Source organism: Manis pentadactyla, chromosome 8 (genome assembly GCF_030020395.1).
Source record: "Manis pentadactyla isolate mManPen7 chromosome 8, mManPen7.hap1, whole genome shotgun sequence".
Lineage (NCBI taxonomy): Eukaryota > Metazoa > Chordata > Mammalia > Pholidota > Manidae > Manis > Manis pentadactyla.
Window position 1 is genome coordinate 94641421 of NC_080026.1, and position 12880 is coordinate 94654300.

At 36.7% G+C, this 12880-nt stretch overlaps 1 protein-coding gene across 7 annotated transcripts in view; it reads right to left on the minus strand.

The window, feature by feature from the left end:
* ASCC1 (activating signal cointegrator 1 complex subunit 1) overlaps nt 1-12880 on the minus strand; it is a 155919-nt gene that overhangs the window by 70588 nt on the left and 72451 nt on the right. For all 7 annotated transcript variants that reach the window (XM_057505961.1, XM_057505959.1, XM_057505957.1 and 4 more), the window contains exons 6-7: nt 12462-12598; nt 133-252 (exon numbers count right to left, since the gene is read on the minus strand). In XM_057505961.1, coding sequence (XP_057361944.1) covers nt 133-252; nt 12462-12598 — 257 coding nt within the window. The remainder of the gene's footprint in view (nt 1-132; nt 253-12461; nt 12599-12880) is intronic.

Sequence of the window (12880 nt, forward strand, 5' to 3'; positions counted from 1 at the left end):
TAAAAAACAGAAGAATCAGCACATTCTTTACAATAATAAGATCTCAAAGAAAATAAGTTAAAACGAGTTGAACTTTCAGGGATACTTTTAGGCACCACTTGATTGAAAGCAAGTAGTATGCCAGAAACATACCTGTTGGAGCCATCTTTCATATGGACTTTGGCATAAAGAACATCCACCATGCCAGGATCATCATTCATGTACTCTATCCCTGCCATCTCGACTTCCAGGGGTTTGCCCCCAGAAATGTCACTGCAAGGAAAAAAAATTAATTGTAATTGTTTAAGCTAAGAGGGCTATTATATTTTGAAACAAGGTTAACATACATAGTCAATATTATAAAAATGAAGCTATTGGAAACTAAAATAAGACTGTGTATCAGTAAGAAAAAAATGAAGCTATTGGGTTTTTTTTTTTTTACTAACAATATTATCTATCCTTCTAATTCAAAATCAACACATGTTCAATGCACACAAGTATTTCCAAAGTCACATTATATTCATCCCAATACCAGTATATTAGCACTAAGAAAAAGCCAAGTGATGAACAGTTCAGATTGACAAACACATTTACGGTGTTACCCATCTCTCATGTTTTACTTCATCATTTCTACAAGTTGCAAACAGCATTTTACTCATAACGATGGTAGGGGTGTAGACTGAGATCACAGCTTTAAGAGCAATTTGGTAATATTTATAAAAACCCTTCAAGAATAGAACTGCCTATGCAGTTCAATTTCTAGGAGCCAAATCTAAGGAAATAATTATGAATTCAGCCAGATATCCAACCATTACTGGTAAGGGAAAGTTCTTCTTTACAGAAGAATTCCAACTGATAAATGCAGAAGTAATGATGGAATTAGAATATCACCATTTTACAACCCTTGATGAACTGATGATCCAGGCAATGATCACCAATGGCTGCTAAAACTTAGGCAAAAAGCTGGAGAAAATATAAAGAGATCCCTATAAAGGGGAGCTCTGTAAACAATGGATCCGGTTGACCACACCTGAACCTACAGATCAACCTTACCACACACACAGAAAGGAAACAAGCAGACAATATGTGTCATCTGATATGGTACATTAAAAAATTAAAATAAAAAATACATTTGCAAAAGAAGCCAAACACAAAAGTGTATACACTGAGTGAGTCTATTTAGATGACATCAAAGAACAAGCAAAATTAATCTATGATAACAGAAACCAGAACAGTAGTTACTTCTGGAGAAGTGAATTACTGGAAAAGGGCATGAAGGAACTTCATAAGGAGAAGACAATATTCTTGATTCAGGTGAGTTTACATGGGTGTATACATTTGTCAAAACGCATCAACTGCACTTAAGATCTGTGCATTTTACTATAAACTATACTCCAAAGAAAAAAAAAATTTTAATACATATAAAGAAGTGTGGAAGTATATACTCCAAAGTGCTAATGGTAGTTATCTTTAAGTAGTGTTATTATAAGTGATATTTTTGTTTATAGTTTTTGGCTTTTCTAAAAAATTTTAAACTAATGTATTAACTTATTTTTCTGTGTGGAGTATAAATGAGATACAATATTATGTCTCATGTGTACAAGTTTTACTTTTATGTTAAGTAAAACCCTACCATCCTACCTTCTTCCCAGATCCCTAAAATAGACTTAATACTTCAACCAGAAAATGCCTTGCAGTGCCAAGCTGAAATGCAGCTAAAAATTAGCTCACCACACATAGCCTTCTCCAAGCCCCACGAGGCCAGGAACTCTATCCATCTTATCCACTCTTATATCCCCAGCACCTGTCTCAGTGTCTTATGTAAAATGGGTATGACATATTAACACACATAATGTACAGGGTGTCACAGGGAAGGCAGTATAGCATAGAGAAGACTAGTGACTCTATAGCATCTTACTATGCTGATGGACAGTGACTACAGTGGGGTTTGGGAGGGGACTTGATAATATGGGTAAATGTAGTAACCACAATGTTGCTCATATGAAACCTTCATAAGATTGTATATCAATGATACCTTAATAAAAAATAAATTGGTATGCCCTAAATCTCTGGTAAACACTGACTAGATGTTCTGCTATGAAGGGAGAAGCTGTTCTGGACTATTTCTAGAAGAATGTGCCCACATGCCTATATTGTCATTGAATAAAATGTGGTATTGGCTTAAAGACAAAAAGGATGTTAAGATCCACCAAAAGACAATTACAAAAAAGCAAAATAAAAAAGTTCTCTTAATACTGAACCAAAGCCACAGGGAGATTCTTGGTAGCCTAGAAATCCTAATAGTAATGACTCCCTTAAAACTTCACGGTCACATTATTGCCCAAGGCCAGAATTTTTCTCAGTAAGACACTAAATAACTCTTTTTTTTTTTTTTGGTATCATTAATGTACAATTACTTGAACAACATTATGGTTACTAGACTCTCCCTATTATCAAGTACCCCCACATACCCCATTACAGTCACTGTCCATCAGCATAGTAAGATTAAATAACTCTTTTAGACAGATATTGATTGAGAAAAACTACAGCCCTTATCTTAAGTATCTCTGTAAACCACCTCATAAGTAGGATATTCCAAAACACAAGCCAACCTCTGAACTATTATCTGAGGCCTGTAGCTTCAATCAACAGTACACAGTCTATCTCTATTCCAAGTAACAGCCAAAGAATTCAGTATGAATGATTGCCATTTGGTCCTCTTAAAGCAGTCAACAAAACTAATTGGGGTGGGGGAAGCTTAATGCTAACCCATACATTTTTCAGCTCCAATGCTACACAGTTACATCACCGGAAAGCATCATACCATTGGTACAGTTTCCCACTAAAATGATTTTACTGGGTTATGTTTAATACTATACCCTCAATTTCTATGGGTCAATACAAGCAAACAGAATTTGAACAGTGGTTTTGTACCTTCCACAAAACACATATTGAAGACACTGCTCATCATAACTCTCGGTTCTTTATGTTAAGATTTATAGAGTGAGGATGGATTAAAGATGGCGGCGTGAGAGGAGAGACAGAGGCTTCCTCCTAAAACTGTATACAATTAGAAAATATAGTTGGCACAACTAATCCTGAGAGGGCAACAGGAAAGAGGACGGCATCAGACTGCACACACCTGGAGAAAGAGCAGACCTCACGGAACAGGGTAACATACCAAAGCTGTGGCCAGGTGGGACCCAAGCCCTTCCCCCACCCCAGCTCACGGGCGGGACGGAGAGAAATGGAGCAAGGAGGGAGTGGAATAGCAGCCTGGGACTGCTGAATACCTAGCTCTGGAGATCTGCTCTGGGAGCACAGACCTACATTTCATGGTGCTTCCATGAGACTCACATGATTAATGAGTTGGAAAGCTAATACAGGCAGAATTCCTGGAGAGACTGAGATTCCAGTCGCTTGTGGAAAGCAAGGATCCATACCGGCTGCTCTGGGACAAAAGCTTATATTTGTGTGCTCGGCCCACTGGTTAAGGCAGTGGAGACAGACACAGCAGCTGGGAAAGAGGGAACAGCTCTTTCCTCCCCCCAGGCACCAATACTGCTCGCCTGCAACCCCTGACATTGCTTCAGGGGCTCAGCAGCTGCAGAGTAGAGCTTCTGGACACTACAGGGCGCATATACAAATATGAAACGCCAAAGGAACCTGGTTCACTGTAAAATTAATATAACTCCAGAGAAAGATTTAAATGATATGGACCTTATGACTCTTCCTGAAAGGGAGTTCAAAATAAAAATCATCAACATGCTAATGGAAGTATGGAACGATATCCAAGAACTCAGGAATGAATTCAGGTCGGAGATCCAATCACTGAAGAGCACAATGGAGGGTATTAAAAGCAGGTTGGATACAGTGGAGGAGACGATAAATGAAATAGAAACTAGAGAAGAGAAATACAAAGAAGCTGAGGCACAGAGAGAAAAAAGGATCTCTAAGAATGAAAACATATTGAGAGAACTGTGTGACCAAATGGAACAATATTCACATTATAGGGATATCAGAAGAAGAAGAGAAAGAGAAAGGGATAGAAAGTGCCTTTGAGGAGGTAGCTAATGAAAACTTCCCCAGTCTGGGGAAGGAGATAGTCTCTCAGGCCATGGAGATCCACAGATCTCCCAACACAAGGAACCCAAGGAAGACAACACCAAGACATATAGTAATAAAACTGGCAAAGATCAAGGATAAGGACAGACTATTAAAAGCAGCCAGAGAGAGAAATAAGATCACATACAAAGGAAAGCCCATCAGGCTAACATCAGACTTCTCAGCAGAAACCTTACAGGTCAGAAGGGAGTGGCATGATGTATTTAATGCCATGAGGCAGAAGGGCCTGGAACCAAGATTACTTTATCCGGCAAGATTATCATTTAAATTTGAAGGAGGGATTAAACAATTTCCAGATAAGCGAAAGCTGAGAGAATCTACCTCCCACAAACCATTTCTGCAGTCTATTTTGGAGGGACTGCTATAGATGGAAGTGTTGCTAAGGTTTAATAGCTGTCACCAGAGGAAATAAAACCACAGAAAAGAAAATAGAACAGCTAATTACTAAGCAAATGCAAAATTAAATGAACTATCCCCAAAGTCAATTAAGGGATAGACAAAGAATACGGAATATGATACCTAATATATAAAGAATGGAGGAGGAAGAAAAAGGAGGAGAAAAAGAAAAGAACCTTTAGATTGTGTTTGTAACAGCATCTTAAGTGAGTTAAGTTAGACTCTTAGATAGTAAGGAAATTAACCTTGAACCTTTGGTAACCACGAATCTAAAACCTGCAATGGCAATAAGTACATACCTATCGATAATCACTCTAAATGTAAATGGACTGAGTGCACTAATCAAAAGACATAGAGTTACTGAATGGTTAAAAAACAAGACCCATCTATATGCTGCCTGCAAGAGACTCACTTTAAACATAAAGACATGCACAGACTAAAAGTGAAGGGATGGAAAAAGATATTTCATGCAACTAACAGAGAGAAAAAGGCAGGAGTTGCAGTACTTGTATCACACAAAATAGACTTCAAAACACAGAAAGTAACAAGAGACAAAGAAGGACATTACATAATGATAAAGAGGACAATCCAACAAGAAGATATAACCATTATAAATATCTATGTTCCCAACACAGGAGCACCCACATATGTGAAACAAATACTAACAGAATTAAAAGGGGAAATAGAATGCAATGCATTCATTCTAGGAGACTTCAACACTCCACTCACTCTGAAGGACAGATTAACCAGACAGAAGATAAGTAAGGAGACAGAGGCACTGAACAACACAATAGAACAGATGGACCTAACAGACATCTACAGAACTCTACACCCAAAAGCAACAGAATACACATTCTTCTCAAGTGTACATGGAACATTTTCAAGAATATATCATATACTAGGCCACAAAAAGAGCCTCGGTAAATTCAAAAATACTGAAATTGTACCAACCAGTTTCTCAGATCACAAAGCTATGAAACTAGAAATAAATTACGCAAATAAAATGAAAAATCCCACAAACACATGGAGGCTTCACAACATGCTCCTAAATAACCAATGTATCAATGACCAAATAAAAACAGAGATCAAGCAATATATGGACACAAATGACAACAATAATTCAACACCGCAAAATCTGTGGGATGCAGCCAAGGCTGTGCTAAGAGGAAAGTATACTGCAATACAGGCCGACCTCAAGAAAGAAGAACAATCCCATATAAGCAGTCTAAACTCACAATTAATGAAACTAGAAAAAGAAAAAGAACAACAAATGAGGCCCAAAGTCAGTAGAAGGCAGGACATAATAAAGATTAGAGCAGAAATAAATAAATTTGAGAAGAATAAAACAATAGGAAGAATCAATGAAAGCAAGAACTGGTTCTTCGAGAAAAAGACAAAATAGATAAACCCCTAGCCAGACTTATCAAGAAAAAAAGAGAGTCTACACAAATAAACAGAATCAGAAATGAGAAAGGAAAAATCACTACGGACACCACAGAAATACAAGAATTATTAGAGAATAGTATGAAAAATTATATGCTAACAAACTGGATAACATAGAAGAAATGGATGACTTTCTAGAAGAATACAACCTTCCAAGGCTGACCAAGGAAGAAACAGAAAATCTGAACAAGCCAATTACCAGAAACGAAATTGAACTGGTAATCAAAAACCTACCTAAGAACAAAACTCCTGTATCAAATGGCTTCACTGCTGAATTTTATCAAACATTTAGTGAAGACCTAATACCCATTCCCCTTGAAGATTTCCAAAAAATAGAAGAGGAGGAAATACTTTCAAACTCATTCTATGAGGCCAGCATCACTCTAATACAAAACCAGGCAAAGACTCCACTAAAAAAGAAAATTACAGACCAATATCTCTGATGAACATAGATGCAAAAATACTCAACAAAATATTAGCAAACTGAATTTTAAAATACATCAAAAAGATCATCCATCATGATCAAGTTGGATTTATGCCAGGGATACAAGGATGGTACAACATTCAAAAATCCATCAGCATCATCCACCTCATCCACCACATCAACAAAAAGAAGGGCAAAAACCACATGATCATCTCCATAGATGCTGAAAAAGAATTCGACAAAATTCAGCATCCATTCATGATAAAAACTCTTAACAAAATGGGTATAGAGGGCAAGTACCTCAACATAATAAAGGCCATATATGACAAACCCACAGCCAACATTATACTTAACAGAGAGAAGCTGAAAGCTTTTCCTTTAAGATTGGGAACACAACAAGGATGCCCACTCTCCCCACTTCTATTCAACATAGTACTGGAGGTCCTAGCCACAGCAATCAGACAACACAAAGAAATAAAAGGCATCCAGATTGGTACAGAAGAAGTTAAACTGTCCCTGTTTGCAGATGACATGATATTGTACATAAAAAACCCTAAAGAATCTACTCCAAACTACTAGATCTAATATCTGAATTCAGCAAAGTTGCAGGATACAAAATTAATACACTGTAATCTGTGGCATTCCTATACACTAACAATGAACTAGCAGAGAGAGAAATCAGGAAAACAATTCCATTCACAATTGCATCAAAAAGAATAAAATACCTAGGATAAACCTAACCAAGGAAGTGAAAGACCTATACTCTGAAAACTACAAGACACTCATGAGAGAAATTAAAGAAGATACCAATAAATGGAAAACATCCCATGCTCATGAATAGGAAGAATTAATATTGTCAAAATGGACATCCTGCCTAAAGCAATCTATAGATTCAATGCAATTCCTATCAAAATACCAACAGCATTCTTCAACAAACTAGAGAAAATCATCCTAAAATTCATATGGAACCACAAAAGACCTCGAATAACCAAAGCAATCCTGAGAAGGAAGAATAAAGCAGGGGGAATTACGCTCCCCAACTTCAAGCTCTACTACAAAGCCACAGTGATCAAGACAATTTGGCACTGGTACAAGAACAGACCCATAGACCAATGGAACAGACTAGAGAGCCCTGATATAAACCCAACCATATATGGTCAATTAATATATGATAAAGGAGCCATGGACATACAATGGGGAAATGACAGCCTCTTCAACGGCTGGTTTTGGCAAAACTGGACAGCTACATGCAAGAGAATGAAACTGCATTATTGTTTAACCCCATACACAAAAGTAAACTCAAAATGGATTAAAGACTTGAATGTAAGTCATGAAACCATAAAACTCTTAGAAGACAACATAGGTAAAATAGGTAAACATCTCCTGAATATAAACATGAGCAACTTCTTCCTAAACCCATCTCCTCGAGAAAGGGAAACAAAAGCAGAAATGAACTCATGGGACTACATCAATCTAAAAAGCTTTTGTATGGCAAAGGACATCATCAACAAAACAAAAAGGCATCCTACAGTATGGGAGAATATATTTGTAAATGACATATCCGACAAGGGGTTAACATCCAAAATATATAAAGAACTTACACACCTCAACACCCAAAAAGCAAATAACCCGATTAACAAATGGGCAGAGGATATGAAGAGGCAGTTCTCCAAAGAAGAAATTCAGATGACCAACAGACACATGAAAAGACGCGCCACATCACTAATCATCAGGGAAATGCAAATTAAAACCACAATGAGATATCACCTCACACCAGTAAGGATAGCCAGCATCGAAAAGACTAAGAACAACAAATGTTGGCGAGGATGTGGAGAAAGGGGAACCCTCGTACACTGCTGGTGGGAATGTAAGCTAGTTCAACCATTGTGGAAAGCAATATGGAGATTCCTCGAAAAAGTAAAAATAGAAATACCATTTGACCCAGGAATCCCACTCCTTGGAATATACCCAAAGAATACAACTTCTCAGACTCAAAAAGACATATGCACCCCTATGTTCATCGCAGAACTTTTTACAATAGCCAAGATATGGAAGCAACCTAAGTGTCCATCAGTAGATGAATGGATAAAGATGTGGTACATATGTACAATGGAATATTATTCAGCCATAAGAAAGAAATAAATCCTACCATTTGCAACAACATGGATGGAGCTGGAGGACATTATGCTCAGTGAAATAAGCCAGGCGGAGAAAGACAAATGCCAAATGATTTCCCTCATTTGTGGAGTATAACAATGAAGCAAAACTGAAGGAACAAAATGGCAGCAGACTCAGAGACTCCAAGAATGAACTACTGGTTACCAAAGGGGAGGGGTGTGGGAGGGTGGATGGGGAGGGAGGGAGAAGGGGATTGGGGGGTATTATGTTTAGTACACATGGTGTGGGGGATCACAGGGAGAACTGTGTATCACAGAGAAGGGACATGGTGGATATCTGGCAACTTGCTGCACTGACGGACAGTGACTGCATTGGGGTATGGGTGGGCACTTGGTAATGTGGGTAAATGTAGTAACCACATTGTTTTTTCATGTGAAACCTTCATAAGAGTGTATATCAATCATACCTTAATTTAAAAGAAAAAAGATTTATACAAGTTTTCCTTGGACTGAGGACCAGAAAAGGCTTCTCTCCTGAAAAATCGTTATGCTCCTTTTTATAGATAAGAACCATAATAACTGGTGTTTCTTTTTGGAATTTAGTTCAACTATACTGGTGCTTGAAAACAGTACTCAATTTTAATGCTCAAGTACAATTATTATCTTATCCTGGCGTTCATGTAGAATTTTCTCCCCATTCCACTTGAACAGTTTCTGAGCTTTCTAACTTTAACATTTCTTTTGTATGTATGTTCTCACTATACACTACCTCAAATCCTTGGTTTTAGATGGGTATGAAGAACAAAAAGTAAATAAAACAATGAAACAGAACCTAAAGCCTGCCTGATGAGTAGAAACAGAAACTCTTTCAACCTGTCTCTAGGGTTTATCAAGAGGGAAATTAAAGAGCAGGAAAGAAATCCAATGGTTTGCCTGATAAATGCTCTTTGTCTTGGTGACCAAATCACCTGGGACACCACTGAGCATACTTTTCAACTGAGTGGTATCTGAGACAATAATTAGGGACCAATGCTTTTCCATGGGTATTTTTCCTCCTCTTCTCTCTTCCTTCTTGCCCCTTCTTAATTTTTTGTTTTTATCTCAGGTCTTTTGGGAACGTTTAGACACAAGTAGAGTGATACTGTAGCTAATGAAGGGCTACTTATTTGTCAGACAACTACTCAGAGCCACTGCACTATTTGTGTTCCACATCTCACACAGAAAAGCCACAAGGGACACGTTTAGAGCTTCAGCCTTTACTGAACATGTGAATAATTCATTCAAAACCTATATTGCTACATGAGTCTTTCGCCTAAGAACTGAAATCAATGCTTCATTACTGGTCAGGTAACATCCCTTGAATTCAAAAACCACCTCAAGATTTAAAACAAAAATTCACCCATTTCTTTACAATAGCTATACAGCACCACAGTTTTAGATTCCAATATACCTACACTTATTTAACACCTCAATTTAAAAAGCCATCAAACTAAACTATATAGCATGTTATATATACTAGTCTATTTGTTTTCAATGTTTTCCTTGTTATATTTTAATTTGGAATAGTAACAGCATAAAAGGTTTAGGTTAGAAATGCCTTTATTTATTGACATTCTAAATTTACCAAGTACAAAGGCTTAGATCAAACAGCAAGAAAAGAAGAAAAACATGTTACATTTACTCACCAGGGCTATAAGTATGTTGTTTTTTTTTTAAGGAGACATTTCTTTCTTTTAGGGAAACTTCTAACCAGTTCAAACAACCAATTTTGAGTCTCATCCTTTCTCAGAAGTAAATAAATTTTGTACTAATATATGCTTTCTAAACGTGTGTGCAGCTGAAGGGAATATGAGAGATGGTTGGGGAGGCTTGCTTTATTTGCTGGTTTCAAATTTTTCCAGCTTTTGAAGAGACCATCTTCAAAAAAATTTTTTGCCTGCAGTGCAGATTTTCAGCAGGGTAACTTTATCCTATTTCAAAAGCTTGGCTGAATTTGAAAAACTACAATTACTGTTTTCATCCTGTCATGTCAAAAATTCTTAGGAACTATTGAGGCTGCTCTTCATTCCTTGTGCATGCCAAGCGTGACATGCTTAAAGGGCTCAGATTTGGCATTTAGACACAAAAGGCACCAAGAAACATAAAAGGTAAGAATTCAGCTAAATCCTCACATAGCACAGGATAAAGCTTTAGTGATTTAAAAAACTTATGACCTGATTTTCATAAGGTAAAAAAACACCTCTAAAAAATTTTTCCTAACTTTGAATTTTTTCTTAGCAGGATTATGCCAATGGCAGCCAAGAAAATGCAGCTGTTTTCAGTTTTGTTTAGCAAAAGTGAGCTGGGAATAAGTTAAGGTGTCAGAACTGAGTCTTAAATCAGGTAAAATTGCTCTGCTTTGTAAGATAAAGCATAAAGTTTTATTCTATGCAAGAAAATCATAAATGTTTAATTACAAACACCAACTTATTTTGAATTTTAAGTAAGATTGAGAGAAAAAGTTATGTCCATCAGTGAGCAAAGAACAAGATAAAGATGTATTCTTTGTTGTTCAAGATTCTGAAAGAACAGGCAGACCATAAATCCAACCAGCTTATGATTTTGTTCAAAAAAAATCTTGTCTTCAAAACAATTCATGGAAAAGGAAAACTGGCCCACAAATAAGTCATCATATTATACAGTTTCATATACTACATAACTAGAGAAAATTTTTAAATAACACTTTTACCTTGTTTTACCCAATGAAACAGGTAACTGATACAAGGCCATGTTAGATCAGTATGGAACCTGAAAATTGTAACTGAATTACCAAAAAGAAAAAAAATTACTTGTGAGTCAGTTTTCAAATTTTTCTTGTTGTTCATCAATCCTAAGTAAAAAGAGTAAAAGGAGACATGGCTGGAGATGATTCTTTAAAATAAAGTTGTTAGGTTAGCTATATGTGTAAATTAAAATTTTATAGTAAAAAGAACAACTCTGCCCCCAGAACAGCAACCCTGGAGCCAAAACAGATTGCTCAGACAGTTTTCAGTATCCTTACTGACTCAAACAAAATTACCTACATTTAAAAAAGCAATTAAAGTCTGCATTTCTGAAATACAGTGAAGACTATCTGAGGGAATTATGCTATAATGTTTGAGTTACTACAGTAAGCATAATAATGGCTCTCCAAAAGTGCCCACATACTAACTTGAAATTTGTAAATATGCAACCTTCCATGGCAGAGAGACTTTGGCAAATGTGATTAAGGTTAAGGAATTTGAGATAGGGCAATTACCCTGGATTATTTGGATGGGCTCAACCAAATCACAAGTCCTTAAAAGCAGAGAACCTATCCCTGCCATGGCCAGAGAGAGATATGACATGGGTCAAAGAGATTCAATACTGCTAATGTTGAAGATGGAGAAAAAAAGGGGCCACTAGTAAAGAATATGAGTGGCCTTTAAAAGCTACTCTTGATTTTAAAGGCAAGCGAAAAGACTCTTCCCTAGAGCCTTCACAAAGGAACACAACACTGCCAACACCTTGATTTTAGCCCAGTGAAACCCATATCAGATTTCTGCCCCACAAAGCTATATGATAATAAATTTGTATTGTTTTAAGCCACCAAGCTTATAGCAATGTGTTACAACAGCACAGAAAACTCATACAGTAGCTTATACTGTTCAATAGAATGAGTACAGAGATTAAAGAGAATTTCCTCTTGGAAAAAATAATGAAATGTCCTGTTAAAAAACAAAATGAGCCTATTGAACTAGTTTAATTTAAGGTAGAGACTTTCCATAAAATTTTAAGTATATGCTATAAATCCATTTTAAACCTTTCAGACTATGGTCCAATGTTAAGTGTTATAAATGGCTAAGCCAACAAACCTTAGTCACATGCCACCCAGCTACCTAGTCCAAAAACAAGTCTATGAAACCAAAAAGAAGCCAGAATGGGATGACCACCCTTCCCCATTCCTGCAGATTACTCACTCAATGAATTCCTCTTTACACTGTTGTAGCATCTCACATGTCTGCTGGATCTCTTGCTCACTCAAAAGCACCAACATCCCAATAGTTAGGTGAAGTTTTTTGGGATTCTGGAAAATGGTGCTATCAACCCCATGGTCCTGTTATCAAAGGGAGAAAAACAAGAAGCTCAGCCCATACAAAAGTAAATAGTAGGAATACAATTTAGAGACCAGAAATAAGCCCTCACATCTATGACCAATTGATTTTCAACTGGGGTGCTAAGACAATTTAATGGAGAATGAAGAATCTCTTCAACAAATTATCATAGGAAAACTGAATATCCACATGCAAAAGAATTAAGTTGGATCTCTACCTCTTACTATATAAAAATAGTATCAAAATGGATCAGTGACCTAAAATAAAAGCTAAAACCATAAAAC